Raw genomic sequence first — 16,359 nt, 5'->3', positions numbered from 1 at the left:
AAATACAGAATCTTTAAACATCACAAAAGCTTGTAATACTGCATTAAGCTCTACCTTTTGAGCTGATTGTTTGGGTACTAAAAATGTAAAAGTTTGATCAGGTGTAACTATTGCTGCTGTACCATTATTTGACCCATCAGTGAATATATTTGGAGCATTCATGATAGGTGTTTTTCTTGTAATTTTTGGAAAAATTACAGGATGCAATGGCCAAAAAGACAATAAAGGATTTGATAGTAAGTGGTTATCAAATGAAACATTAGATTTGCACATGATTATTGCCCAAGTATTTAACTCATTAGCTAACTCATCAATTTGATTCATAGTATATGGAGTAATAATTTTATTGGGAGAAATTCCAAACACTCCCTTTGCTGCTTTTATTCCTTTGAGTATTAATTGTCCTACAGCCTCAGGATACCTAGTAAGAATAGTGTTAGGAGAATAAGATAAATGTATCCATAATAATGGACCTTCTTGCCAAAATACTCCTGTAGGAATATTTTTTGTTGGTAGTACAATAAATAATAAAGGCAAACTTATATCAATTCTATCCAAATGCATATTTTCCATATATGTTTCAATGATTTTTAATGCCTTTCTTGCTTCAGGCGTTAACATTCGGGGTGAATTTGGATCTGATGGACCTTTTAGGATATCAAATAAAGGTCCCAACTCTCCTGTTGGTATGCCTAGATAAGGCCTTATCCAATTTATGTCTCTTAATAACTTTTGAAAGTCATTAAGTGATTTGAGTTGATCTACTTGTATTTGAATTTTTGGTGGACGGACCATGGTTGAGGATAATAGAACTCCTAAATAATTAATTGGAAAATTTAATTGTGCTTTATCTATTGCTATCTCTAGATTATAATTTTTTAATAAGTTTGTAAGTGTGGCATAACATTCTAGCAATGTGTTTTTAGCTTTGTGTGCTAATAATACATCATCCATATAGTGAAATATTTGTAGTTCAGGATTTTGATTTCTAAGTGGCTGGATTACTTTGTTAACATAAATTTGACTCATAGTTGGGCTGTTAGCCATCCCTTGAGGGAGTACTTTCCATTCATATCTCTGATCAGGACCTTCATGATTCAGTGCAGGGATAGTAAATGCAAAACCTGGACTATCCTCAGGATGAATTGGAATTGAAAAAAAACACGCGACCCAGCCAATCGGCCTCAAGAGCAGGAGGATTGTGGGAGGTGGTGAGGCTTGTGGTTTGGGGGAGAGGCTTGGGGGAAGCCGGTGGTGGCAGTTGGGCTCTGAGGGTTTTTCCTGAGGAGCTGTTTTGTTTGGCCTGTGTGGTTCTAAAAATAAAGTTCGTTTCTTTTGACAAGTGGCTCCTGAATTGTGCCCAGCCAGACTGCGGCATTTGGTGGCTTGCATGGGGAGTGACTGAGGGTAAGTAAACTGCTCGCCCCTGAGGGCAGGGCGAGAGGATGGGTAGCCATTTTAAGATTCCTCTTTTGTTTTGCTTCACTTTTGTTTTAAGTTGCCTGTCCCTGGAGTTGTGTAAGATGGAAGAAAAACCTCTCACATCTGAGGAACAGATAGAGAGAAAGGACGGATGGACATTTCAAGAGGATAGAAAGGCTATAATGATTTTCTGTTGTTCCAATTTTGTTTCATTCTGTTTCAGTTTTGTTTGGCGTTATCTTCTTGGGTTGTATTATAGTTATAGTAGAAATATTCAAGTAAAAGAGAAAAAAACACTGTGTCTTTCTTCTGATTTCCAAGGAAAAGCTTTTAGTTTTTTTACCATTATGAGGTTAGGATGTGATTTTGTGGTTCATGGTTGGAAAAGAATTGATGGACTTGTCCCAGCAATTGTTCTCAAGGGAATATAAAGGTTACCTGAGGTCAAGAAATTCTCCTGATGAAGAAAAAAAAATCTACCCAACTATATTCTAACTATAAACCCTTTTTCCTATACATTCTTCTCAATCTGCTTACTTTTTCTGGATAGTGTATCTGATTCTCTTACTTAGTAATTTGTTTAGAAATTCTTTGTTATAAAATCTAAAAATTAATCATGGCTTTTCTACTGGACATATTTGAATGTAAACTTTGTCTTGTGTTTTTCAGAAGATGCTTATAAGACCCAAGTTAGGATTGACAATGAGCCAGCTTATCTGGACATCTTGGACACTGCTGGCCAGGTAGGTGATGCACTTCAGCTTCTCTAGTCATTGAGACAATTGAAGGCTTCAACCTCATATATGTGAGATGAGTTTATTCAAATAGGAAAACAAATTTGTAATACAAATAAAAAAATTGAACACGAAAAGACTTGGCATGAAAATGTGATGTATCATTGATTACCACCAAGAATATTTTAATATTTTCTCAATTTTATAAATAAAAAAGTGTACATATAAAGTATTAATGAAATCATAAAATAGTTTATTATTTTTTCTAGATACACACAAAATTCTATTCTAGACCTCACTGTGAAAAATATTTTCATTTGATGAAAATAAAAAAGGAAGGGTTGTTTACCACAGTGTATGGAACCAAGGCTAAGGAGACATTTCAGTGATGTAAGCAATTTAGCATAACCTAATATGTTCCTGCGCAAACCTGTAGGCAGGAGGAGGAGGAGGATGGGGTAGAGGAGGAGGAGGAAGAGGAGGACAAAGAGGAAGAGAAATGATTTATGTGATATAAATAAAGAATTAAAGCACTACAACAATTGTAAGTAAAACAAGAGGAAGAGGAAGTACATAATAATTACAATAAGTCAAAACACTTACCGTATTTACAAGGAGGGTAGATGTTTCATTTAAACTTTAAATGTTCAAAATAAACATGTTAAAAATGTAAATCTATATGTAAAGTGCCAAATACATACCATACAACTTAAAAATGAACTGAAGGAAAAGGGAGGAACACAATAAAAATTTAAGTGCAATACAAGGCAGAAAATAAACAAAAAATAGGTGAAATATGTTGATAATATGTACATGGAAATATAAACATATCAGATATCAAAATAAATGGAAACGGATCTCTCTTTCCTGGAGTAGACAAGTATTGTCAATATTGTATTAAAAGAATTAAAAAGACTAATTTTTATGTGGTTTAAAAGAATCATAATGGTAAAGTAAAGTGGCAAATCAAATAATGGAACAGTGCCGGGGATGTAGCTCAGTTTGAGAGCACTTTCCAAGCAAACACAAGGCCCTGGGTTTGATTCCCAGTCCTAAGTCACCTATTTTATGTAATTACTTTTGGCCCTGGGTTTGATTCCCAGTCCAAAAAACAAACAAAGAAAAATAAAAAGATGAAAAGTGGGTTTAAGAGAGCCAAACTTAAAGCAGGCATACCTGTATTAACATCTGAGAAAAGAGATATTATACAAACAGCATTATTGTACTGTAAAAGTTCTAGTTTGTAGTGAAGAAATCATCAGAAATAGTTTTTAAATTATAATCTATAATATTAATAACAATGGAGAGGATTGTGAAGAGCAAAATTATAAATCTAAAATCAAATCCAATGGAAAGTACTAACACAGCTCTGTCAATAAGTGTTAGGTTGTAGAGTAGTGCAGTGGAAGATTTGAAAATACATTTAACCCAAATAGAATATTCTATCCAATACAAGAATCAACAATCTTTTCACATGTTTTTTTTTTTTTAATTTTCTATTGATTTCTAATCTTGCAAAGCATGTAATCTGTAGGAGACTGATTATTTGATGAATTTAGAATTTTACTTTGTGGCATAGGATTTGATGCATTTTTATAAAATGTTTAAACTAGTGGTTATCATTTTTGGTTACCACTTTTGGGGAAAGGGAAAAAGACAGGAAACGAGAGAAATACAAAATAAACATCAACTATACCTGCAATGATTTATGTTTTATTAAGTTTCCAATTAAATATAAAAAGTTATTAATAGTTGAAAATCATGAATACACATGTTTTCACTATATTATTTTTCTTTGTCCTTAAAGATCTTACTAATTTTAAATATATTTTATGTTTTTCATCTATTTTATGTAACTACTTAAAATATAACTGCAGTAATTGGAATATTGATAATGTATAAGTCACTAGAAATAAGTAGTCAATTTATATATTTATGAGTTATACAAAGACTATCTGAAATCAATATATTAACAAACTCATTTGTTTCTGGAGACATTTGGACAAGTAACTTAGGTGAAAAGATTGTTGAAACCATTGGGGAATATTTAGAATAGAAAAATAATATCAATTATTTGAAAGTCTTGCCTTATCTAAAGCAAAATCCATGTGTTTTTCAGGGCAATTGGGGGGCTCAATTGAAAGAAAATTAAGACGGTTAAACATTAATACGTTTTTCCAATGACTGAAATTGTCCAATGAAAAAGTCTACTTTGAGAAAGAGAAAAGCCGAATTACTGGAAATATCAACTAGATTTAAACATTCTTAGAAAGCGAAATCCTTCATTTATCAAACAGTCATTTGGTTTATAGTATTTATATAGACCTACTGGGTCCTAACCATGGTGCTAAGGTAATGGTGAATATTTCTCTTTCCTGTTGACAATTGGCTCAGCCATGTTATTGCTAAAGCCTGTGAAATGTAGGAAAACACACTAATTTTAGACTAAAGTCTGTAGTGGTACTAAGGGTGTTTTTGCTATTCCTCAAAGTGCATGCTGAAGGTAACTCTTGGTTTCCAGAAAATGAAGAAAATTATGGAGCATACCTAGCACTATCTCAAAGAAAGAAGCAAAGCCTAGTCTACCCAAGCCTGAAGCAGGTTTGCTCCAGTACCACACAGATTGCAAAGTAGAGAAATTATAAGCACCCATTGTTTTAAGACCCTAAGTTTGAAGTGGTTGGTCACATAGCATTGTTGTGGAAATAACTGATCAATATGCATATTAGTAAAGCATTTTTTAGTTCAATATGGCTCAGAGAGTCTATCCACCTATATGTTGGTAAATTGGTAAGTGATGAAAGATAAATTTAAGATAATATTCTCTGGTAATACTGAGAAACTTGCAAACACAATTAAAATGATAAAGCTATTAAACTTATATACCATTAATTATTTTTCAAAATATCAATTATGGCCAAACAGTTAGGAGTACATAAGCCTAAACAGATGGTGATATGCTTGTTCCAAACTGTTATTAAACCTACACAGGAGGAGGTGGTCTATACAGTTGATTTAACAGAACTTATGTCCCTACGGGTGATAGGAAAGAACACCATTGAAATTTTTTAAAGTAATAGCACTTTTTTTCTTTAGGTACTGATGATTTTCATATTTATTGAAATTTAGCATCCCTACAATACAGCCAAGGATTAGGTAGAAAAGCTACTATTACAGTCATCATCTAGAATACATATATTGTTATGCAAAACGTGAAGTGACTGTCTTCTTAGAGGCAATAAAGGAGACCAAGTACTGACCGGTTTCATGTTTATGCTTGTAGGGACGACAAAGTTTTATCTCTTACCTAGAGCAAAACAGAAGAAAGATTAAGAAAAGCATAATAAAAATTTTAAAACAAGATCTTAGATGATATAGGAGCTTCACAGAATGAAGAAACATAAAAGATCCAGTCAAAGTTCCTCCATTTTTCCCATGCCTCCTCATCCCTGTTATAAATTAACATCCACTTTTCAGAGAGAACATTTAGCGTTTGGTCTTTTGGAATTAGCTAACTTCACTTAGCATGATATTCTCCAACTCCATCCATTTACCTGCAAATGCCATAATTTTATTCTTTTTTTAATGCTGAGTAATAGTTCATTGTGTGTAGGGAGGGTGCATGTGGGCAGTAACAATGTTGGAATTAGATGGACATTATTACCCTATGTACATGTATGACTTCACATATGATGCGATGCTATGTCGTGTACAACCATAGAAATGTAAAGTCGGGCTGCAATTGTGTACAATAAATCAAAATGCATTCTGCTGTCATATATACATAATTAAAATAAACTAATTAATTTTAAAAAGGAAAAATGATATTTTTATGCTTAAGTTTGATGTGGAATGGACATCTATGGTAAGCACCATTAGATTAAAAGTATGTGTAACCTAAGAAACAAACTGGGCTCAATTTACCTAAGCTAGTTCTTCAAATTCTTTTTCGCCTCTCTGTGCCACATTCCTTCTCGCTTAATATAGGGCTGGATATCTGTCTCATTAGGATCTTTAAAGCAGGGGACAAGAGAAAGTCAGAAATGCCTTTCTGTTTGTATAATTTTCTCAAGGCACCATATTTAGGGGGAGTGTGCCATGCACTACCCCATGCTATACATATGGACTTGCAGTGCCACCATAATTCCATGGAAGAAAGGTTGGGCATCACCAAAACTCAATTTGGAATGGAGTTTTACTCTGCCATTCACCCAGGTCTTTCAATTATCTCTTTCAGTGCTTAATTCTCCATCCAAATGTTTGGTAAGCCTGCCTTTGACTACTTCCATTGTTCAGGAATTCTACTGCTGAAAGTAGACATTCTCTGGAAAGCTTTAATTTTTAGAAAGTATTATTGCCATGAGCTAAACTTTCTTCTCCATAGTTTACTCTTGACCCTTGACCAATCTCCTGAAATATTATATTACTCATTTTATAAATGGAAAAATTAAGTCTCATAGAGTGTAAGTGGCTTACTTACTGCAGTACAGCAAGCTCTAGATCCAGCTGTGACTAGAAGCCATCCACATTTCCACTCAAGCTCTTTCTTTTTTCATTTCTCTTATGAAATCCCTTGTGTGTACCAAGGACTGCCATAGATCAAGAAAATGCAAGATAAAATAAAATACAGTGTGTAAATTCAAAATGCTTGTGGTTTGGGGCAGTGTGGACATGCTAATTAAATTTTGTAGCAAATTAGGATGAAGATTATAGAGGAAGTGTGCAAATTTTGTTAAGGGATTATCTCAAACTTCTAATATAGCTAAGTTTAAAATAGAAGTTGCAAGTATTCTTAAATGAAACTCTAAGAAAATATGTATATGAAGTTCAATTTAATTATAACCATATTAAATCATACTCATCCACATAAGAAGTACTAAAAGTAGTTCTTCTCCAAACACACCAGTTACCTCTTTGTGACAATCCATGAAATCCAGCCACTGAAACTTTCTAGACTTACACATTCTCCCAAACGTGCATACTACCTGAATTAAGTAATTTTGAAACAACATAGCTGTAATTTTATTTGGTTCATCCCCTAATCAACTCTGCAGTCAAAGTAGGTCCCTTAGCCCATCTGAACCTAATTTACTCATCTGTGAAATGAAAGAATTAAACTTGATCTCTAAGGTATCTTTCAGATTTAAACTCTGTGATTTTCTGAATTACCTCTGGCCTGATTTGTACATTATTCTTTGAAAGCTTTAATCACATTTTACCCTCAAGCTTTTAATTTATTTATTTGCTTATTTTTATTTTCATGTTTGTGGTTTATCCTTGGAATTCTTTAGAACATGACACTTCAAGAATCATCCCATCTTAAAAGTGGTTGTGAATATTTTAGGGTCTTAGAAGATGAAACCTGGGCTAGATTGCCCCACAATGGGCAAAGCTCTAATATAATCCAGCAGTCCTATAAGAAGGGTATTTTAGACAGCTCCTTCTAATTGCATCCCAGGGCAAATGCTCTGTGCAACTCCTCAGTCAGTTTTCATTACATTTTGAGAGTTTTGATTATTTGATAGACACTATTTTACTAAAGTCAATCAAGTAATACCACATTAGAACTTAAAAATATGAGAATGTAGATCTTAATATTCTCAGTCTTGGATTTACTGAGAACTTTGTTCAGTTTGATGTTTTGTCTCAACTGGGTGCTAAGGAAGCATAGAGTTATCATCTTTCCATCTGCTTCCAACTCCAGTGTACTCACTTTACTGCTAGCTACCCAACACTGACTCTAAAACAGAGCTCCTGTGACATCATCTTAACATGGATATCTGTTTCATGTTCCTCTCAAATGATATCATATAGGTATAGTCTAGCTTCTCTGGAAATAAGACACATTCTAAGGAACTATTCTAAATCTAGAAATACATCATTATCTGAATGTCTTGCCATATAGTCATAACTCTGTGAGGAGAAGTAAAAGGCAATTTTTAAGAGATACTTCATAATATAGCTAAATATTAAAGTACAAACCATTATAAGCATTGCCATCAAAAGAATCAACAAATCTACTTTTTAAATAGGAAAAGACAAATAATATTCACAACCAGACTCATGTCCTGAATTGATAGTTTGATCATCACCTTTAGTCTTGGGAAAATAGGTCAGGTCATGGTGATCCCTTGTGTTGGATAGAGAGGCCTAAAGCCTATTCACTATTAACACTAATGCAAATAGAATGGCCATGAATTCTGATTTTTTTCAAGGATATTTCAGGTTGGTACTGGCACCTGCTGTACAGCAATTAAAGCTTGTTATTTCTGTTTTTGGCACTGTGTTTCACTCAAAACTGCTCTGGTTTGTATAATGACTTACATAGTCATCCAGACTACAAGCAAATTACTAGCTCTCCTTCCCTAATGAAGAGGCTCTAAAACTTCCTATGATTTAAACATGAAAACAAGGAAAGCAAACTACTATAAGGAATACAACCAGAAACCAGAAATAAAGCAAAAGTGATTTTTTAGTAACCAAATGCCAAAAAAACCCATAAAATAAAGTTCATATGTTATTTATAAACTCTCTCATAACAAGGGAGACGATCAGTTTCTCATTCTGAGTCTATTTTGTATTAGGGTTAGATATAAGGTGTTGGCTACCTGTTTGTTTTGTTTTGTTTTGTTTATTTTTTTTTGGTCTACAGTTTTTAGAATAAAAACTTAAGAAGTACACTTGTAGAAACAAGTATTTTAATAGCCAAATGATCTAACAATTTATAACAGAAGAACAAGAGAATGCGATTTTAAAATACAAGCTAAAGCACAAAGCATGTTTTAGAAGCATGTAAGTATGGGTCCACCTGCTACAATGGCAAATGTTTCTAAGCTAAATGCAATAATGGCATTCGTGACTAATACTATAAAACTATCAAGAAATTATAATTATGATTTGTATTTTCTGCTAAAGAAAGCAAAAAGCATGCAATTTAAAAATTAGAAAAGTTGAACATACTTAAGGTGAATTTTTAAAGGTAAAATTTCTATTGATTCAGGGGAAACAATTAGTCACACCATCAACTGTAGATTGATTTACAGATTCCAATGCCAATATTCTTAATAATTCAGTGTCTTTGATGGTCAACTATATGAGGCTGTATCTCATACATGCCTGAATGTATGTGAGTGTCTAATATTCCTAACACAAGTAATTGGGACATTTACAGGTTTGTATTGCTAGATTAATTGGTCCATATTAATGCAGAAAAATTAAATAAAACCCAGGCAATCCCTGACTATGGAGAACTTACACTTCCATTTTTGCACATATTTAAAAAGAATTTAAACTTACAAAAAATAAATGTTAAATTTCATTACCATATTATTAATCACTTCACCTCTTTACTTTTCTTATAGTGAATTTCATTACAAAACCATGCTTTAAGAATCTAATTACTCTCTAGTGTGATATGCAGAGCATTAAGATATATATTTATCATACATATTTTTTAGCTTAAACTTGGCAATTTTCAAGACTAAACTTGCCAAATTAAAAAATAAATTGATTTATGCTTGACATAAAGTACTAAAATGACGACCAAGATTCTCTGAAGTATACTTTTGATAGAAATAGCTGAAAAACAGAATGTCAATGACTTCATATTTCATCTTTCAGCTTCTTTGTTGCTATTAATTCCTTCAGTATTCTACTTTTGGGGTGGACAATGCCAGATCTTTGTATCCTATAATTACTACTGGGCCACTGTGTAAACGGAGATTTCACTAAGCATAGTCCTTAGAGAAACTCCACAGTCAACTTGTAAATGTTTTCTATTGAATATCCATGATATGACTATAATTATGAATATTTTTACAAATTTGAAGGGGGAGTAAAGGTCACAAATTACACTTTCCTCAGTTTACTAATAAAGACCCTACGGCACAAAAGAGGTAAATGGCTTATCCAATGTTTCATGGCTTCCAAATGCTGCAGATGGAGGCATCCTAACACTAACCGGTGAGACATTCCTACAATCCTGCAGGGATGCAGCTCTATTACCTCTTCTAAAAGTTACTCTGTGAAAATGAATAGTACTGAACTATCTGTAAGTGGTGATGCTTGCTATTTGTGTATTACTTTTTTGGCAATGGCAATGATATTATGATTAAAGGAGATTTAGTTGGAAACCAGCACAGAATATTGGCAAGCACAATGGATAAAAAATTCAAGAGTAGTAAGAATAAAAAAAAAAAGAGGAGAGAAATACTAGAAGTACAAGGGCTCATTTATTTCCATCCATTTGGCTTTGTGCATTCTTTGTAATATTTTTCACAAAGGGTTTTATCTTTACTAATTTTAAACATCAGAAGAATTTATTTGCAGTCTTTCCATGAGTCACATTGTCCATATATTTATCAATTAGGAAAGCTTTAATATCATGTTTGTGAAAAACGATGTTGCACTCTATGAAATTTATATGAAGACTGAATGAGCCAGAACAATAGACTGATCCCTCACATTTGCTGTAACCCCAATAATGTCATGAAGGAGGGTCATGGCTAAGTTTGCTATAATACCAGATGAAACATACAGGTCACATGACTTATTTTTTTTCTCCTATCTGACATAAGGAAGATATGCAATATTAGACAAAATATTGTCTCTGATTTACTTTCCCTTCGTGTTCAAAAGAACTTGCATTAAATATTCTTTAAAACATTTTGTGCTCTATTATTCTCCAAATTAGTTTATTCTGTTTGGCAATGAGCTACTCTGTACAGGATATTGATTATGTTCTCTGAAAAGTACTAAAAGTTATGACAGATGCAAACAAATTTGAATAATATTTTCTGTCCTCAAAAGCAATTTGAAACTTATTAGAACAGGCAAGATATAACAGTTAGTTAAGAGAAAGTGTCAATTAACATACTATAAAGGTAGTTCTCAGTATAGTTTTAAGAATTACAATCAGCTATGTTTGCTTAGGTAAAATGAGAGCCACAAAAAAAAAAATAAATAAATCAGGAGGGCTTCTATCAACATACTCCTCTTATTCTGCAGCAATTATATTTACATACACAACTTCCAATATCCTACTCTCTTAAAAAATGTGGAAAATAATGCCTATCATTATAGACCTTCTAGCAATAAGACATTTTCTTGATAAAATGAAATCTTTTATTTTAAAAAAAGTCCCTTTGAGATCTCTCTTTACTTCCTTCATGATGCAATATTATGGTATTAAAACTTTTGTCTGTGCTCTTTTTAGGGTGACAGATGTGAGGGGGAGGCAGAATGTGTTTGGAGAATCCTGGCTATCTGGAAAGCTTAAAGTGGTTAAAAAGGGTTCAGGGGAAAAGGAATGGAAAACTGGGTTTTGAGACTAATTTGAGACTACAGGAAGAAGTTTGGTACTTCTTTCTAGATAATATTTCTTCATTTTACAATCTTAGGTTCAACAGGTTGGAAAATATATGATGCTATGCTTTTAATGTGGTTTCACATACTGAAAGCTTGGTCCTCGGTGTGGTGGTGAATTCTTTAAATGGGGGCAGGGGGCGTCCAGGTGATTACGTAATTGAGGCACTGACCTCAGAATGTTCTCTTGCTGGTCTGAGATTTTGTGATAGCAACAGAAAATAGACTAAGACATTGATAATATTAGGTAGAAATCTTATCAATAAAGAAGGACGTGAATTTAGCTGGAGTGAATGCTGAACCCTGAGTTAGGGAAACTTGCTGCAGTAGAAAACCAGATGGAAAATACCAAAGTACTTATAGTTGTTAAAATACAAAATGTTAACAAATTTAGTGTAAAGGTCTAATGGGTTTTTATCTATAATTTTAGAATTAAGCAATACCTCATTCTATCTTATAGAATGAGTATCATGATGAGTTCAGCAGAGTAGACTGCCTTTTCAGTCAGAAAAGGGCTAAAGAAAGTGGAAGTATGAAATGAAAAGCAGATTGGTCGTTTCAATTAGTTTCCTTACAGGGTTAAAAGGTGACTTCCTTATTCTGCCATCTCAGGTAAACCAGGCTCATTCTGATTGGTTGCTAGGAATGTGTTTGTTTTTCTTTTTTTGTTTTTGAATACTGGCTCATTTCAGAGTTCAGTTCCATTATGTGGCACCAAGCAGAAGTGAGTCCATTGTGGTTTGGTGTGGTTTGCTGGGGTCCAGTGTAGGCAACGAAAGCCTCCCACAGCTTTGTTTCCCATATTCTGTTCTTCATAGCTGATGTATCAAATTTGAACAAGTCTGTTTCCTTCATGAAATGAGCCTGTAAGCAAAGGATTGGCTTCTCCTTTTATGGCATTTCTGTATAATAGCTGTATTATAGATACATCTGAACTACGTAACTTTTGTTGGAAGACATGATAAATCCAATTTTTGGTGGTGGTTGTTATTTAAGATTCCTGGTGAATTTGTTTTCTATTAAAACTATTCTTCTTCCTAAGAATTTTCAGCAGCCCTGGAAAATAAATGTATTGCATTTCATTTGAAATCTGGAAACAGATGGAATTTGGGAAACCAAACTTCTCCTTTAGAAATCAATTCTTCAATTAGGCAGCAGAATTACCGAAACACTCTCATTCAAGAAACTTGTGTTATTTGTTGGACCAACTACCAATAAATAGCGTGCTGATTTTGACTTCAGTGAGCAACTGGAGACAAACTGTGACCAAAAGAGCTGGAAATTGTATTGCTCCAGAGCAATTAAATATCTTTAAAGTAAGTAAGAAACTTCTTCTAATCAACAAAATTTTATGAGGAACCACTTTACATAGGACTATCCTGGAGACTGTTAATTCTGAATTCTTTTAAATGCAAATGAAAATGATAATAAATATCTCATTCAGAGACCACTCTCAGTAATAGGGGGTACATGTTAGAAGGACAGTTTGAAAATAACTATGAGTCCACTCATGAGGCTAACAAGTGTCATTGGTATCACTAAAAAATCAAAAGGCAAGTTTTTCCTGCCAGGATCCTAAGCCCCAAATTTTGCACCCTGCTTTCTACTTTGAAGCAAAGCTGTTTGACTCTGAAAGGCTTTTTCAGATAAACATGCTTTCATACTCTCTACATAATACTTCTGTGAGTGGCTCTGGCAGTTATCTGGAATCTTCCAGCTTATTATCCCAAAACTCTATCCTCTCATCCTAAACCAATTCAAGTTTAAAGTGAAAGTTAAAATAGCTAATGGAAATTTGAAATACATTTCTTTGAGTAATATTTTTAATGGGCCCATAAACTGAGTCCCTTACAAGATGAAAATGGTTTACAACCATTTTAAATGTGTTTCACATTTCAATTTCTTAATTTTTAAAAATTTTCCTATAATACAGGAAAGCCCTGTGTACAAAAAAGTGCAAAGTGCCATTGCTTTTCTTTGCAGGCATCCAGATTTGACTTCAAAATCAAGTTGCACTATGGGAAGCTCAAACAACTCCCTGAACAAGACTATTATTTTGTTTCAGATGAGTATAATGGCTAAGTGTGGTAGAGATCTGCTTCTCTAGGTATCAATGCTTTCACTCCTCCATTCTAATATCTGAAATTTCAGAGAAACAATTTGAGTTATGGAACTATTTTAAAAAATGGGTAAGGTATCAATGAGAACGTCATTTTTATCTAAAAAACTGTAAATGAGCTAAATTAAGCAAAACATCATCTTCTTATGAAGCTACAGAAAGTCAATAGGAACAATATATTTCTGGGGACGGTGCTACGTAAAATGTACACTGGCTCTTCCTTCTGAGAAGATACCATTTAAGGAGGTTCTTCTATTGATTGATGTAAAAATGTCAGATAACTCCATTTTAGTAGTTGTGCTTGTTAATGAACAATTGCTTTCTTCACTTTGTAGCTCTGGTAAGACCATAGAAAATAACAGCACATTGGTGGCTTGAAGGATATGTTGATAAAATTTAACTGTGCAGTCAAGTCACACATAGGAGTCAAATGTCTTCACAGTAAGTCAATGGAATAATATTATGGCTGCTCTCTTGATGGTGTTAGGTACCATGTCTGGTCCTACCTTATCTTGCACTTTAGTTATAGATAAAAGTGCAGTTGCAATTGGAAGTCAGTTAGCAGAACGTAGTATTTGAGTAAGCTTGGCTGAACCACTCTAAGTCTTGATCAGAGTTTGCACTAACATAGTAGGAAAGCAGAATTCTCTGTTGAGGCTAAAATGGTAATTACGTATAGCAGTATGTTGGTTAGCCATATTGTCTAATCATTTCCAAACCTCAATCTCTGGTAACAATCTTAAGACTTTTTCTAGCCAAATTCTTGTTGAACTTCGAGAGAAGAAAATGCAAAATTTGAGATACTTAGAAAAAACTCAAGTTCTTGAGATGTTTTTACTATAGGTTTCAGGTACATGCCTGATGAGTATAGAGAACCTATAACATTTATGGTTTTCTATTTTTATCTTCTATGTATAAATTCTACTAACTAGAATGAATTTTATGGGCTTCCCCAGGCTGGGCACCGTGCTACAACATGGAGGTTGAGGCAGGAGGATTGTGAGTTCAAAGCCAGCCTCAGCAAAAATGAGGCACTAAGCAATCCAGTGAGACCCTGTCTCTAAATAAAATACAAAATAGGCCTGGGGATATGTCTTAGTAGTTGAGTGCCCCTGTGTTCAATCCTTGGTACTTCACCTCCCAAAAAAAGTTCTTCCCCAGAACTGTATCCTCTGATCATTCCAGGAATAAGATAGTTTTCAAATAGGTACCACATCCACAATCCTACAAATCAGACTCCTCAAAATTCAAAGAAACATTTAGAAACATAAATAATGAAGAAGAAAAAAGTAACAAAATAATTTTAGCATTAAAAGAAACTTTAGAAGATGATTAAAATTTGCAATTAGATTTAAGGTTTTTGAAGATTATGTTTAATAATAGGAAGTTTTGTGTGTGTGTGTGTGTGTGTGTGTGTGTGTGTGTGCTCACATACGTGTGCATGCATGCACACACTGGAAATCATGAGCAATGGCCTCTTTATGAAAAACAAACAAACGAATGTACATAATCACTGGTCACATCAAATAGTATGTAATCTTGATAGATTTGTGGCCCTCCACGTTATTTTTATAGGACCTGTTAAGAAAGTGTAACATGATGTCTTTCTATGTCATTAACATTTTAAAGCTGATATGAACCTTCAGTTTGGACTCATGATTATTTATGAATAGTACTGTAAGCACTGGCAATAGCTCAAAGAATTTACCCCAATTATACATGTCTTCTAGGACTTTTGTCATGCAAATATGTTAATGATGCTAGATAATATACACATCTATGAAAAGTCTCAAAGTTCCTTCTGAGGTAATATTTAGTACAGCAGAACTTTGTGAAGTTCCTGTTTCCTTGAGAATATATCAATGAGTGAAGTTTCCAAGGGGTTTAAGATATTCTAATTAATCTATAAAAATGAACTTTCTAGTTGTTGATATAATTTATATTTTTTAAAATATCTTCTTTTACCTCATTACCTGTTTGGTACTATATACCTTTATCTTTCCTTTGAACTTATGCTAATTTAATTGGATGATGAGTTATTGGCTGATGGCTTCATCAAGGGTTCCCCACACGTGGAAGTCTTCCTAGTCATAGTCCCAGAAATTTCTCAAATTGGTTATTTTCCAAAAGCTATAATGTTCTCAGGTTGTTGTTGATTCCCTTTGGAACAGTTAAACCCTAAGCAACAGTTTATAGTGCAAGTAAATTATGAATTTTTATTAATGCAATAGTTTCATCACATGAATAAGTCTAAATGGAGTGCAGTGACCTAAATCTGACAAATGACTGGTCCCCATAGCCTGTTAGGATAATAACAGCATTCTAGCCTGGATTTTCAATTCTGCTTTGCTATAAGATAGAATGAATATCTCTTAATATGTAAATCACAGAAAGTAGACTAATGTGTGAAAATTTTCAATAAGCCACAAAACTGTCATTTTAAAGTTAGCATCTGATTAGGATCTAGAATGAAAGCTATAACTATGTTAACTGTAAAACTCAAGATTAATGGTATAATATTTGTCACACTATCATTATGTATTTTAATCCTTGAAATCAGAAAAGAAATTTTGCTGTATTTTTAAGTCTTAGAAAAGTGTTTTTATTCATTATTTTAAATGGACAGTTTTAATATTGAACAAGTTCCTGTAGTTTATGGCCCCAGCATTTAAAAAGTGAGAGAATTAGCCTGCAAATTGTTTGTAAACATTAAAAATAACC

General features: G+C 33.4%; 1 protein-coding gene across 1 annotated transcript in view; it reads left to right on the top strand.

The window, feature by feature from the left end:
• Nucleotides 1–16,359, top strand: part of RIT2 (Ras like without CAAX 2) — a gene marked incomplete at both ends in the record, with an annotated part of 337,149 nt that overhangs the window by 135,638 nt on the left and 185,152 nt on the right. The window contains one exon of the mRNA XM_081263502.1: nucleotides 2,092–2,165. Coding sequence (XP_081119628.1) covers nucleotides 2,092–2,165 — 74 coding nt within the window. The remainder of the gene's footprint in view (nucleotides 1–2,091; nucleotides 2,166–16,359) is intronic.

This window comes from Spermophilus citellus (assembly GCF_964194105.1).
Source record: "Spermophilus citellus genome assembly, chromosome: 12".
NCBI classification, from domain to species: Eukaryota; Metazoa; Chordata; class Mammalia; order Rodentia; family Sciuridae; genus Spermophilus; species Spermophilus citellus.
The sequence above is the reverse complement of the archived record's forward strand: the minus strand, read 5'-3'. Positions and strand labels throughout refer to the sequence as shown.